At 40.6% G+C, this 17,039-nt stretch overlaps 1 protein-coding gene across 2 annotated transcripts in view; it reads left to right on the forward strand.

Moving 5' to 3' along the window:
* LOC130350851 (low density lipoprotein receptor adapter protein 1-B-like) overlaps positions 1–15,096 on the forward strand; it is a 46,654-nt gene extending 31,558 nt beyond the window's left edge. Inside the window, exons 9-10 of one of the 2 annotated variants that reach the window (XM_056554893.1) lie at positions 8,520–8,551; positions 13,958–15,096. In XM_056554893.1, the coding sequence (XP_056410868.1) occupies positions 8,520–8,551; positions 13,958–14,031 (106 nt within the window). In that variant the 3' untranslated portion in view covers positions 14,032–15,096. The remainder of the gene's footprint in view (positions 1–8,519; positions 8,552–13,957) is intronic. The other variant, XM_056554894.1, reaches the window with a different exon arrangement.
* Positions 15,097–17,039: the final 1,943 nt, after the last annotated feature.

A 17,039-nucleotide genomic window follows, 5' to 3' on the forward strand; every position in this document is an offset into this window, starting at 1 on the left:
CTGGTCTGAGAAATACAAGATGTATATAGAACATAGATATACATACTGGTCTGAGAAATACAAGATGTATATAGAACATAGATATACATACTGGTCTGAGAAATACAAGATGTAGATAGAACATAGATATACATACTGGTCTGAGAAATACAAGATGTATATAGAACATAGATATACATACTGGTCTGAGAAATACAAGATGTATATAGAACATAGATATACATACTGGTCTGAGAAATACAAGATGTAGATAGAACATAGATATAAATACTGGTCTGAGAAATACAAGATGTAAATAGAACATAGATATACATACTGGTCTGAGAAATACAAGATGTATATAGAACATAGATATACATACTGGTCTGAGAAATACCAAATATAGATAGAACATTGATATACATACTGGTCTGAGAAATACAAGATGTAGATAGAACTTAGATATACATACTGGTCTGAGAAATACAAGATGTAGATAGAACATACATATACATACTGGTCTGAGAAATACAATATGTAGATAGAACATAGATATACATACTGGTCTGAGAAGTACCAAATATAGATAGAACATTGATATACATACTGGTCTGAGAAATACAAGATGTATATAGAACATAGATATACATACTGGTCTGAGAAATACCAAATATAGATAGAACATTGATATACATACTGGTCTGAGAAATACAAGATGTATATAGAACATAGATATACTTACTTGTCTGAGAAATACCAAATATAGATAGAACATAGATATACATACTGGTCTGAGAAATACAAGATGTATATAGAACATAGATATAAATACTGGTCTCAGAAATACAAGATGTATATAGAACATAGATATACATACTGGTCTGAGAAATACAAGATGTATATAGAACATAGATATACATACTGGTCTGAGAAATACAAGATGTATATAGAACATAGATATACATACTGGTCTGAGAAATATAAGATGTATATATAGATGTAGATAGAACATAGATATACATACTGGTCTGAGAAATACAAGATGTATATAGAACATAGATATAAATACTGGTCTGAGAAATACAAGATGTATATAGAACATAGATATACATACTGGTCTGAGAAATACAAGATGTATATAGAACATAGATATAAATACTGGTCTGAGAAATACAAGATGTATATAGAACATAGATATACATACTGGTCTGAGAAATACAAGATGTATATAGAACATAGATATACATACTGGTCTGAGAAATACAAGATGTATATAGAACATAGATATACATACTGGTCTGAGAAATACAAGATGTAAATAGAACATAGATATACATACTGGTCTGAGAAATACAAGATGTATATAGAACATAGATATACATACTGGTCTGAGAAATACAAGATGTATATAGAACATAGATATACATACTGGTCTGAGAAATACAAGATGTAGATAGAACATAGATATAAATACTGGTCTGAGAAATACAAGATGTAAATAGAACATAGATATACATACTGGTCTGAGAAATACAAGATGTATATAGAACATAGATATACATACTGGTCTGAGAAATACCAAATATAGATAGAACATTGATATACATACTGGTCTGAGAAATACAAGATGTAGATAGAACATAGATATACATACTGGTCTGAGAAATACAAGATGTAGATAGAACATACATATACATACTGGTCTGAGAAATACAATATGTAGATAGAACATAGATATACATACTGGTCTGAGAAGTACCAAATATAGATAGAACATTGATATACATACTGGTCTGAGAAATACAAGATGTATATAGAACATAGATATACATACTGGTCTGAGAAATACCAAATATAGATAGAACATTGATATACATACTGGTCTGAGAAATACAAGATGTATATAGAACATAGATATACTTACTTGTCTGAGAAATACCAAATATAGATAGAACATTGATATACATACTGGTCTGAGAAATACAAGATGTATATAGAACATTGATATACATACTGGTCTGAGAAATACAAGATGTATATAGAACATAGTTATACATACTGGTCTGAGAAATACAAGATGTATATAGAACATAGATATACATACTGGTCTGAGAAATACCAAATATAGATAGAACATAGATATACATACTGGTCTGAGAAATACCAAATATAGATAGAACATAGTTATACATACTGGTCTGAGAAATACCAAATATAGATAGAACATAGTTATACATACTGGTCTGAGAAATACAAGATGTATATAGAACATAGATATACATACTGGTCTGAGAAATACCAAATATAGATAGAACATAGATATACATACTGGTCTGAGAAATACCAAATATAGATAGAACATTGATATACATACTGGTCTGAGAAATACAAGATGTAGATAGAACATAGATATACATACTGGTCTGAGAAATACAAGATGTAGATAGAACATAGATATTAGAAATTGACCGATTATCGGTTTGGCCAATATTATTGTCCGATAATCGCGATTTTGGACATTATCGGTATCGGCAATTACCTTGCCGATAATGCCCCGCCCCCCGGGCCAGAGATGACCATCTCCGCCGCTGCCCCATTGCCTCCCCCCATCCTCTGCCCACCTGCCGCTGCCCTATCACCTCCCCTCTTCCTCTGCCCACATACCGCCGCTGCCCCATCGCCTCCCCCCCATCCCCGGTGTTATAATTACCTGTACCCGGGGGTCCGTGATCCTGGCTCCTGCGCTATTGCTGTGCGCTGCGCTGCGTAATGTTGAGTGACGTCCCCAACACGACGTCACCGTCAGTGCGCACAGTGACAGTGCAGGACTCGTACGGAGCCAGAAGGATCCCGTACCCCCGGGAACAGGTAATTATAACACCAGGGATTGGGGGAGGCGATGGATCAGCGGCGGTATGTGGGCAGAGGAGGTGATGGGGCAGCGGCGGTATGTGGGCAGAGGATGGGGGAAGGCGATGGATCAGCGGCGGTATGTGGGCAGAGGATGGGGAGGGAGGGAGGCGATGGGGCAACTGTGGTGGTTAGACTCAGGACCCCAGGACAGGCAGGGGGAGAGAAGCGGGTGGCGGCGGTCTCTGGCACCGCAAAAGCCGCTGCAGTTCATTGATTAAAGCGACCCCTCTTAATCATTGATCTGCAATGGCTTCTGCCCCGCTGGGGGTTGAAATAGCCGATAACTTATACCGGAATATCGGTATAAGTTATCGACTATCGGCTTGAAAGGTGACAGATTATCGGTATCGCCCCTAAAAAATCGATATCGGTCGATCCCTAATAGATATACATACTGGTCTGAGAAATACAAGATGTACCGTATTTTTCGCCGTATAAGACGCACTTTTTCTTCCCCAAAACTGGAGGGGAAAAATTCGGTGCGTCTTATACGGCGAATACACCCCTATCGCGGCGGTCCCTGCAGCCATCAACGGCCGGGACCCGCGGCTAATACAGGACATCACCGATCGTGGTGATGCCCTGTATTAACCCTTCAGACGCGGCGATCAAAGCTGACCGCCGTGTCTGAAGCAAAAGTGACACTAACCCGGCTGTTCAGTCGGGCTGTTCGGGACCGCCGCGATTTCACCGCGGCGGTCCCGATCAGCCCTACTGAATAGCCGGGTTAGTGCTTACTGGACACCGGGGGGGACCTTACCTGCCTCCTCGGTGTCTTCTCCGTTCAGGGATCCCCTGTATGGCCGGCGCTCTCCTTCCTCGTCATCACGTCGTCGCGTACGTGCGTCGTCCTATAGGGCGAAAAATACGGTATATATAGATGTAGATAGAACATAGATATACATACTGGTCTGAGAAATATAAGATGTATATATAGATGTAGATAGAACATAGATATACATACTGGTCTGAGAAATATAAGATGTATATATAGATGTAGATAGAACATAGATATACATACTGGTCTGAGAAATATAAGATGTATATATAGATGTAGATAGAACATAGATATACATACTGGTCTGAGAAATATAAGATGTATATATAGATGTAGATAGAACATAGATATACATACTGGTCTGAGAAATATAAGATGTATATATAGATGTAGATAGAACATAGATATACATACTGGTCTGAGAAATATAAGATGTATATATAGATGTAGATAGAACATAGATATACATACTGGTCTGAGAAATATAAGATGTATATATAGATGTAGATAGAACATAGATATACATACTGGTCTGAGAAATACAAGATGTATATATATAGATGTAGATAGAACATAGATATACATACTGGTCTGAGAAATATAAGATGTATATATAGATGTAGATAGAACATAGATATACATACTGGTCTGAGAAATATAAGATGTATATATAGATGTAGATAGAACATAGATATACATACTGGTCTGAGAAATACAAGATGTATATAGAACATAGATATACTTACTTGTCTGAGAAATACCAAATATAGATAGAACATAGATATACATACTGGTCTGAGAAATACAAGATGTATATAGAACATAGATATAAATACTGGTCTCAGAAATACAAGATGTATATAGAACATAGATATACATACTGGTCTGAGAAATACAAGATGTATATAGAACATAGATATACATACTGGTCTGAGAAATACAAGATGTATATAGAACATAGATATACATACTGGTCTGAGAAATATAAGATGTATATATAGATGTAGATAGAACATAGATATACATACTGGTCTGAGAAATACAAGATGTATATAGAACATAGATATAAATACTGGTCTGAGAAATACAAGATGTATATAGAACATAGATATACATACTGGTCTGAGAAATACAAGATGTATATAGAACATAGATATAAATACTGGTCTGAGAAATACAAGATGTATATAGAACATAGATATACATACTGGTCTGAGAAATACAAGATGTATATAGAACATAGATATACATACTGGTCTGAGAAATACAAGATGTATATAGAACATAGATATACATACTGGTCTGAGAAATACAAGATGTAAATAGAACATAGATATACATACTGGTCTGAGAAATACAAGATGTATATAGAACATAGATATACATACTGGTCTGAGAAATACAAGATGTATATAGAACATAGATATACATACTGGTCTGAGAAATACAAGATGTAGATAGAACATAGATATAAATACTGGTCTGAGAAATACAAGATGTAAATAGAACATAGATATACATACTGGTCTGAGAAATACAAGATGTATATAGAACATAGATATACATACTGGTCTGAGAAATACCAAATATAGATAGAACATTGATATACATACTGGTCTGAGAAATACAAGATGTAGATAGAACATAGATATACATACTGGTCTGAGAAATACAAGATGTAGATAGAACATACATATACATACTGGTCTGAGAAATACAATATGTAGATAGAACATAGATATACATACTGGTCTGAGAAGTACCAAATATAGATAGAACATTGATATACATACTGGTCTGAGAAATACAAGATGTATATAGAACATAGATATACATACTGGTCTGAGAAATACCAAATATAGATAGAACATTGATATACATACTGGTCTGAGAAATACAAGATGTATATAGAACATAGATATACTTACTTGTCTGAGAAATACCAAATATAGATAGAACATTGATATACATACTGGTCTGAGAAATACAAGATGTATATAGAACATTGATATACATACTGGTCTGAGAAATACAAGATGTATATAGAACATAGTTATACATACTGGTCTGAGAAATACAAGATGTATATAGAACATAGATATACATACTGGTCTGAGAAATACCAAATATAGATAGAACATTGATATACATACTGGTCTGAGAAATACCAAATATAGATAGAACATAGATATACATACTGGTCTGAGAAATACCAAATATAGATAGAACATAGTTATACATACTGGTCTGAGAAATACAAGATGTATATAGAACATAGATATACATACTGGTCTGAGAAATACCAAATATAGATAGAACATAGATATACATACTGGTCTGAGAAATACCAAATATAGATAGAACATTGATATACATACTGGTCTGAGAAATACAAGATGTAGATAGAACATAGATATACATACTGGTCTGAGAAATACAAGATGTAGATAGAACATAGATATTAGAAATTGACCGATTATCGGTTTGGCCAATATTATTGTCCGATAATCGCGATTTTGGACATTATCGGTATCGGCAATTACCTTGCCGATAATGCCCCGCCCCCCGGGCCAGAGATGACCATCTCCGCCGCTGCCCCATTGCCTCCCCCCATCCTCTGCCCACCTGCCGCTGCCCTATCACCTCCCCTCTTCCTCTGCCCACATACCGCCGCTGCCCCATCGCCTCCCCCCCCATCCCCGGTGTTATAATTACCTGTACCCGGGGGTCCGTGATCCTGGCTCCTGCGCTATTGCTGTGCGCTGCGCTGCGTAATGTTGAGTGACGTCCCCAACACGACGTCACCGTCAGTGCGCACAGTGACAGTGCAGGACTCGTACGGAGCCAGAAGGATCCCGTACCCCCGGGAACAGGTAATTATAACACCAGGGATTGGGGGAGGCGATGGATCAGCGGCGGTATGTGGGCAGAGGAGGTGATGGGGCAGCGGCGGTATGTGGGCAGAGGATGGGGGAAGGCGATGAATCAGCGGCGGTATGTGGGCAGAGGATGGGGAGGGAGGGAGGCGATGGGGCAACTGTGGTGGTTAGACTCAGGACCCCAGGACAGGCAGGGGGAGAGAAGCGGGTGGCGGCGGTCTCTGGCACCGCAAAAGCCGCTGCAGTTCATTGATTAAAGCGACCCCTCTTAATCATTGATCTGCAATGGCTTCTGCCCCGCTGGGGGTTGAAATAGCCGATAACTTATACCGGAATATCGGTATAAGTTATCGACTATCGGCTTGAAAGGTGACAGATTATCGGTATCGCCCCTAAAAAATCGATATCGGTCGATCCCTAATAGATATACATACTGGTCTGAGAAATACAAGATGTACCGTATTTTTCGCCGTATAAGACGCACTTTTTCTTCCCCAAAACTGGAGGGGAAAAATTCGGTGCGTCTTATACGGCGAATACACCCCTATCGCGGCGGTCCCTGCAGCCATCAACGGCCGGGACCCGCGGCTAATACAGGACATCACCGATCGCGGTGATGCCCTGTATTAACCCTTCAGACGCGGCGATCAAAGCTGACCGCCGTGTCTGAAGCAAAAGTGACACTAACCCGGCTGTTCAGTCGGGCTGTTCGGGACCGCCGCGATTTCACCGCGGCGGTCCCGATCAGCCCTACTGAATAGCCGGGTTAGTGCTTACTGGACACCGGGGGGGACCTTACCTGCCTCCTCGGTGTCTTCTCCGTTCAGGGATCCCCTGTATGGCCGGCGCTCTCCTTCCTCGTCATCACGTCGTCGCGTACGTGCGTCGTCCTATAGGGCGAAAAATACGGTATATATAGATGTAGACAGAACATAGATATACATACTGGTCTGAGAAATATAAGATGTATATATAGATGTAGATAGAACATAGATATACATACTGGTCTGAGAAATATAAGATGTATATATAGATGTAGATAGAACATAGATATACATACTGGTCTGAGAAATATAAGATGTATATATAGATGTAGATAGAACATAGATATACATACTGGTCTGAGAAATATAAGATGTATATATAGATGTAGATAGAACATAGATATACATACTGGTCTGAGAAATATAAGATGTATATATAGATGTAGATAGAACATAGATATACATACTGGTCTGAGAAATATAAGATGTATATATAGATGTAGATAGAACATAGATATACATACTGGTCTGAGAAATATAAGATGTATATATAGATGTAGATAGAACATAGATATACATACTGGTCTGAGAAATACAAGATGTATATATATAGATGTAGATAGAACATAGATATACATACTGGTCTGAGAAATATAAGATGTATATATAGATGTAGATAGAACATAGATATACATACTGGTCTGAGAAATATAAGATGTATATATAGATGTAGATAGAACATAGATATACATACTGGTCTGAGAAATATAAGATGTATATATAGATGTAGATAGAACATAGATATACATACTGGTCTGAGAAATATAAGATGTATATATAGATGTAGATGTAGATAGAACATAGATATACATACTGGTCTGAGAAATATAAGATGTATATATAGATGTAGATAGAACATAGATATACATACTGGTCTGAGAAATATAAGATGTATATATAGATGTAGATGTAGATAGAACATAGATATACATACTGGTCTGAGAAATATAAGATGTATATATAGATGTAGATAGAACATAGATGTTCATACCATGCCAGAGTAGATGCCCTTAGAGTGAGGGATAACAATTCCATCGGCGCACATAAGATGTATGAATGGTGATATCTGCTGTTAGGTGTGTGGAGTCGGTGCGGCGCTGTTGACATTTACCTACATGTGGTTAACCCTTCTGTCTCTCCTGTAAGCTGCCTAATGGAGGACGTCACCGATGCAACAGGTAAGTTCTTCTTCTCCTCTCTGGATCTCTTTTCTCCATATGTCATTTGTCCTCATTTTTTATGCCCGATCAGACAACTATTTGGCCAAGCATGCGCCTGCTGAGGAGGTCATTGCTGTCTGTAGAATGAAATGTCATCTGATGATTTATACAGGAACACCTACATTATTACAGCCCCCCATCTAGTAGCACATGTAACCTTTATTTACCCATCAGAACCGCACTAATTCTGTAGATCCCACAAGCTAATAAAATAGTTCTGTAGGAATATCGGCCCATGAGGACAGGATCTCTTCTCACAGTTCCTACCCATTAGATAGAGGTCCTGACTTGGCTCTGAACAGCCCGTTGTATCTTATCCCAGAGATGTCTAAGGATTAAGATCATGATGATGACACAAAGACCTGGATCCATCTGACCGGGTCATGTTTCTCTATATAGATCTGGATCCATCTGACCGGGTCATGTTTCTTTATAGAGATCTGGATCCATCTGACCAGGCCATGTTTCTCTATAGAGATCTGGATCCATCTGACCGAGCCATGTTTCTCTATAGAGATCTGGATCCATCTGACCGGGTCATGTTTCTCTATAGAGATCTGGACCCATCTGACCAGGTCATTTTTCTCTATAGAGATCTGGATCCATCTGACCAGGCCATGTTTATCTATAGCGATCTGGATCCATCTGACCAGGCCATGTTTCTCTATAGAGATCTGGATCCATCTGACCAGGCCATGTTTCTCTATAGAGATCTGGATCCATCTGACCAGGTCATGTTTCTCTATAGAAATCTGGATCCATCTGACCAGGCCATGTTTCTCTATAGAGATCTGGATCCATCTGATCAGGTCATATTTCTCTATAGAGATCTGGATCCATCTGATCAGGTCATATTTCTCTATAGAGATCTGGACCCATCTGACAGGCCATGTTTCTCTATAGAGATCTGGACCCATCTGACCATGCCATGTTTCTCTATAGAGATCTGGACCCATCTGACCAGGCCATGTTTCTCTATAGAGATCTGGATCCATCTGACCAGCTCATGTTTCTCTATAGAGATCTGGATCCATCTGACTAGCCCATGTTTCTCTATAGAGATCTGGACCCATCTGACCAGGCCATGTTTCTCTATAGATCTGGATCCATCTGACCAGGCCATGTTTCTTTATAGAGATCTGGATCCATCTGACCAGGACATGTTTCTCTATAGAGATCTGGATGCATCTGATCAGGCCATGTTTCTCTATAGAGATCTGGATCCATCTGACCAGGCCATGTTTATCTATAGAGATCTGGATCCATCTGACCAGGCCATGTTTCTCTATAGAGATCTGGATCCATCTGACCAGGTCATGTTTCTCTATAGAAATCTGGATCCATCTGACCAGGCCATGTTTCTCTATAGAGATCTGGATTCTTCTGATCAGGTCATATTTCTCTATAGAGATCTGGATCCATCTGATCAGGTCATATTTCTCTATAGAGATCTGGACCCATCTGACAGGCCATGTTTCTCTATAGAGATCTGGACCCATCTGACCAGCCCATGTTTCTCTATAGAGATCTGGATCCATCTGACCAGGTCATGTTTCTCTATAGAGATCTGGATCCATCTGACTAGCCCATGTTTCTCTATAGAGATCTGGATCCATCTGACCAGGTCATGTTTCTCTATAGATCTGGATCCATCTGACCAGGCCATGTTTCTTTATAGAGATCTGGATCCATCTGACCAGGACATGTTTCTCTATAGAGATCTGGATGCATCTGATCAGGCCATGTTTCTCTATAGAGATCTGGATCCATCTGACCAGGCCATGTTTATCTATAGAGATCTGGATCCATCTGACCAGGCCATGTTTCTCTATAGAGATCTGGATCCATCTGACCAGGTCATGTTTCTCTATAGAAATCTGGATCCATCTGACCAGGCCATGTTTCTCTATAGAGATCTGGATCCATCTGATCAGGTCATATTTCTCTATAGAGATCTGGATCCATCTGATCAGGTCATATTTCTCTATAGAGATCTGGACCCATCTGACAGGCCATGTTTCTCTATAGAGATCTGGACCCATCTGACCATGCCATGTTTCTCTATAGAGATATGTATCCATCTGACCAGGCCATGTTTCTCTATAGAGATCTGGACCCATCTGACCAGGCCATGTTTCTCTATAGAGATCTGGATCCATCTGACCAGGTCATGTTTCTCTATAGAGATCTGGATCCATCTGACTAGCCCATGTTTCTCTATAGAGATCTGGATCCATCTGACCAGGTCATGTTTCTCTATAGATCTGTATCCATCTGACCAGGTCATGTTTCTTTATAGAGATCTGGATCCATCTGACCAGGACATGTTTCTCTATAGAGATCTGGATGCATCTGATCAGGCCATGTTTCTCTATAGAGATCTGGATTAATGTGACCAGGACATGTTTCTCTACAGAGATCTGGATCCATCTGACCAGGCCATGTTTCTTTATAGAGATCTGGATTCATGTGACCAGGCCGTGTTTCTCTATAGAGATCTGGATCCATCTGACCAGGTCATGTTTCTCTATAGAGATCTGGATCCCTCTGACCAGGCCATGTTTCTCTATAGAGATCTGGATCCATCTGACCGGGCCATGTTTCTCTATATAGATCTGGATCCATCTGACCGGGCCATGTTTCTCTATAGAGATCTGGATCCATCTGACCAGGCCATGTTTCTCTATAGAGATCTGGATCCATCTGACCAGGCCATGTTTCTCTATATAGATCTGGATCCATCTGACCAGGCCATGTTTCTCTATAGAGATCTGGATCCATCTGACCGGGCCATGTTTCTCTATAGAGATCTGGATCCATCTGACCAGGTCATGTTTCTCTATAGAGATCTGGATCCATCTGACCAGGTTATGTTTCTCTATAGAGATCTGGACCCATCTGACCAGGTCATTTTTCTCTATAGAGATCTGGATCCATCTGACCAGGCCATGTTTCTTTATAGAGATCTGGATCCATCTGACCAGGTCATGTTTCTCTATAGAGATCTGGATCCATCTGACCAGGCCATGTTTCTCTATAGAGATCTGGATCCATCTGATCAGGTCATATTTCTCTATAGAGATCTGGACCCATCTGACAGGCCATGTTTCTCTATAGAGATCTGGACCCATCTGACCATGCCATGTTCCTCTATAGAGATATGTATCCATCTGACCAGGCCATGTTTCTCTATAGAGATCTGGACCCATCTGACCAGGCCATGTTTCTCTATAGATCTGGATCCATCTGACCAGGTCATGGTTCTCTATAGAGATCTGGATCCATCTGACCAGGCCATGTTTGTCTATAGAGATCTGGATCCATCTGACCAGGTCATGTTTCTCTATAGAGATCTGGATCCATCTGACCGGGCCATGTTTCTCTATATAGATCTGGATCCATCTGACCAGGCCATGTTTCTCTATATAGATCTGGATCCATCTGACCAGGCCATGTTTCTCTATAGAGATCTGGATCCATCTGACCAGGCCATGTTTCTCTATAGAGATCTGGATCCATCTGACCAGGCCATGTTTCTCTATATAGATCTGGATCCATCTGACCAGGCCATGTTTCTCTATAGAGATCTGGATCCATCTGACCGGGCCATGTTTCTCTATAGAGATCTGGATCCATCTGACCGGGTCATGTTTCTCTATAGAGATCTGGATCCATCTGACCAGGTCATGTTTCTCTATAGAGATCTGGACCCATCTGACCAGGTCATTTTTCTCTATAGAGATCTGGATCCATCTGACCAGGCCATGTTTCTCTATAGAGATCTGGGTCCATCTGACCAGCAAATGTTTCTCTATAGAGATCTAGATCCATCTGACCGGGTCATGTTTCCCTATAGAGATCTGGATCCATCTGACCAGGTCTTGTTTCTCTATAGAGATCTGGATCCATCTGACCAGGCCATGTTTCTCTATAGAGATCTGGATCCATCTGACCAGGCCATGTTTCTCTATAGAGATCTGGATCCATCTGACCAGGCCATGTTTCTCTATAGAGATCTGGATCCATCTGATCAGGTCATATTTCTCTATAGAGATCTGGATCCATCTGATCAGGTCATATTTCTCTATAGAGATCTGGACCCATCTGACAGGCCATGTTTCTCTATAGAGATATGTATCCATCTGACCAGGCCATGTTTCTCTATAGAGATCTGGATCCATCTGACCAGGCCATGTTTCTCTATAGATCTGGATCCATCTGACCAGGCCATGTTTCTTTATAGAGATCTGGATCCATCTGACCAGGACATGTTTCTCTATAGAGATCTGGATGCATCTGATCAGGCCATGTTTCTCTATAGAGATCTGGATTCATGTGACCAGGACATGTTTCTCTACAGAGATCTGGATCCATCTGACCAGGCCATGTTTCTCTATAGAGATCTGGATTCATGTGACCAGGACATGTTTCTCTATAGAGATCTGGATCCGTCTGACCAGGCCATGTTTCTCTATAGAGATCTGGATCCATCTGACCAGATCATGTTTCTCTATAGAGATCTGGATCCATCTGACCAGGTCATGTTTCTCTATATAGATCTGGATCCATCTGACCAGGCCATGTTTCTCTATAGAGATCTGGATTCATGTGACCAGGTCATGGTTCTCTATAGAGATCTGGATCCATCTGACCAGGTCATGTTTCTCTATATAGATCTGGATCCATCTGACCAGGCCATGTTTCTCTATAGAGATCTGGATTCATGTGACCAGGTCATGTTTCTCTATAGAGATCTGGATCCATGTGACCAGGTCATGGTTCTCTATAGAGATCTGGATCCGTCTGACCAGGCCATGTTTCTCTATAGAGATCTGGATCCATCTGACCAGGCCATGTTTCTCTATAGAGATCTGGATCCATCTGACCAGGCCATGTTCTCTATATAGATCTGGATCCATTTGACATTATATATAGATGTGTGTAGCATTGAGATGCTCCTCAGATAACCATCCATGATCTCAATCACCACCTCAGCAGAAGTCTTGGGCCTATATCACCCGCATTTATAATATCCATGTTTATGGTCGTTATATGTAACCTTATTCTGGTAAATTGAACCAAGCATGTAACTGGTATGAAATTATGTCCAACCAATTACCTCTCTGTGGTCCTGGACCATGTCCTTCCCATCCATCGTAACCCTCCCTCCCACCTTCACCATCACAACCCACCACAATTCTCCTCTATGCTGACAACCATTCCGTGTTGTGCACACCATCCCTGTATCCGTCCCCGCAGCTCAGTCTACACATCAACCTTTCCCATGGTCCCTTAGTCCCTGTATATTCTTATTTCTCACCATCTTGTCTCATATCCCAATATAATCGTCTGTGTCACATACAGCAGCGTCTGCCCCATCTCTCCTTCCAGATTGGCAGAGGTCCGCTCACAGCAGCTGGGATCTCCAGAGGCAGTGACATGAAGGCGGCAGGTGCAGAGGGATCACCTCAGTCTTACAAATTGTCTTCAAGATCCAAGTAATGTCAGAATGAACGCGAGTTACATAATCGATAGGATGTGTAGAGACTTGGTTCACAGCAGATACATGACCCATCACTATGACCTTCAGAAGCTCTGGAGATAAATGCTCTGTCATCATGCCTATATCTGCGGGAGCTCAGGACATAAATAATCCATCGCCACTATGATCCTCAGAAGATCCACAGATAGATGATCTACCATAATTATCACTATGATCCTCAGAAGATTCTTAGATAGACGATCCATCATCACTATAATCCTCAGGAGAGCCACAGATAGATGATCCATCATCACTATAATCCTCAGAAGATCAACAGATAAGACGATCCATCATCACTATGATCCTCAGAAGATTAACAGATAAGACGATCCATCATCACTATGACCCTCAGAAGATCAACAGATAGATGATCCATCATCACTATGATCCTCAGAAGATTAACAGATAGACAATCCATCATCACTATGATCCTCAGAAGATTAACAGATAGATGATCCATCATCACTATGACCCTCAGAAGATTAACAGATAGACAATCCATCATCACTATGATCCTCAGAAGATTAACAGATAGACGATCCATCATCACTATGATCCTCAGAAGATTAACAGATAGACGATCCATCATCACTTTGATCCTCAGAAGATCCACAGATAGACGATCCATCATCACTATGACCCTCAAAAGAGCCACAGATAGACGATCCATCATCACTATGACCCTCAGAAGATCCACAGATAAGACGATCCATCATCACTATGACCCTCAGAAGATCAACAGATAGACGATCCATCATCACTATGACCCTCAGAAGAGCCACAGATAGACGATCCATCATCACTATGACCCTCAGAAGAGCCACAGATAGACGAACCATCATCACTATGACCCTCAGAAGATCCACAGATAGACGATCCGTCATCACTATGATCCTCGGAAGATCCACAGATAGACGATCCATCATCACTATGATCCTCAGAAGATCAACAGATAGACGATCCATCATCAGTATGACCCTCAGAATATCAACAGATAGACGATCCATCATCACTATAATCCTAAGAAGATCAACAGATAGACGATCCATCATCACTATGACCCTCAGAAGATCCACAGATAGACGATCCATCATCACTATAATCCTCAGAAGATCAACAGATAGACGATCCATCATCAGTATGACCCTCAGAATATCAACAGATAGACGATCCATCATCACTATGACCCTCAGAAGATCAACAGATAGACGATCCAGCATCACTATGACCCTCAGAAGATCCACAGATAGATGATCCATCATCACTATGATCCTCAGAAGATTAACAGATACACGATCCGTCATCAATATGATCCTCGGAAGATCCACAGATAGACGATCTGTCATCACTATGATCCTCGGAAGATAGATGATCCATCTTCATCCTCATTGTGATCTTCAGAAATCTCGTAGATATGTGATCCATAATTACTAAGATTCTGTGACCTTCAGAAGCTGTGGAGATAAATGATCCATCATCATCACAGTAATCTTCAGAAGCTCCATCATCATCACTGTGATCTTCAGAAGCTCCAGTGATACACGATTCATCATCATCATCACTGTGATCCTTAGAAGGTCCATAGATATGATTCTTCCTCCAGATCTTTCCACCAATAAGGAATATTCTCCATCTATGTAATAGCTCCAGCAATAAATGGCGAAGACCATCCTGATAAATAACTTTAAACCTTAAATTCCTATGGTGCTTATGTCCCAGAAGTCCTACAGACACGACTTGGACTATTAACCATAAAACCTTTATGTTCTATGTGCTTGAATGTGAAGATGTAAATCTTTCCCCTGTGTTGAATGGAAGAATAAGTTTGTGGTGCGCTGTGGCTGCAGTTCTGGTGCCTTTGCATTTGGTGGTGGTGGTGGTGGTGGGGGGGGTTAGTAGAGGACAACCTCACTGTCCCTGTTCTCCTCCCACCACACAGAGAGATACCACTACCCCGTGGACTGAGTTTTGTTCTGGATGACAGGGTTCCTGGTTGCTTAGTGCACTATGTATAGTTCCCACCACCACGTGGATGGCCTGGTCGCTGGTTCTTTGTAGCAGTGGCTGGCACACGAGTCCTATTTATAACACGTTTACTTATTTATCAAAAAAGACTTTTTTAATAAAGTAAAATATCATGGAATTGAGACTTTCTTGTCATTTATGGGGTTACCAGTGTGGACTGAAGCTGTCCTGGCAGGGGGCAGCACTGAATGGCTTTAGCTTGGTGGTACATGTGCAGTAGATCACCCGTTATATGTTTATGGAGCAGAAGAACTAAGGACACACGAGCTGCTTCTCGATGGAGAGAGCCAATCTATAGCTGACCATAGACGTTACCATTATATTGCATGTTACCATAATGTTTGGTTCTGGATGATGGATGTTGGTGCTGATGGTCGTTATGGAATGAGAACTTTAAATAACTATCATCCCTTCCTGAACATTATTAGAAAAATGGTGGGATCTGGTGATCAGGATGAGACAGCGATGTATGTAAAGATCTCATCCTTACCTACAGTGGGGAGAAGTAGTATTTGATACACTGCCGATTTTGCAGGTTTTCCTACTTGTAGCATGTAGAGGTCGGTCATTTTATCATAGGTACTCTTTAGCTGTGAGAGACGGAAACTAAAACAAAAATCCAGAAAATCCCATTTTCATTTTATTGCATGACATAAGTATTTGATCACCTACCAACCAGTAAGAATTCCATCTCTCAAAGACCTGTTATTTTTTCTTTAAAGGGGTACTCAACTGGCCAGAGCTTGGAACTAAATGTTCCGAATGCTGTTTTCACACTGCGGGGGTCGGCCATGCCTCTTGTGATGTCACGGCCACACCCCCTCAATACAAGTCTATGGGAGGGGGCGTGACGGTCGTCACACTCCCTTCTATAGACTT

Source organism: Hyla sarda, unplaced genomic scaffold (assembly GCF_029499605.1).
Source record: "Hyla sarda isolate aHylSar1 unplaced genomic scaffold, aHylSar1.hap1 scaffold_951, whole genome shotgun sequence".
NCBI classification, from domain to species: domain Eukaryota; kingdom Metazoa; phylum Chordata; class Amphibia; order Anura; family Hylidae; genus Hyla; species Hyla sarda.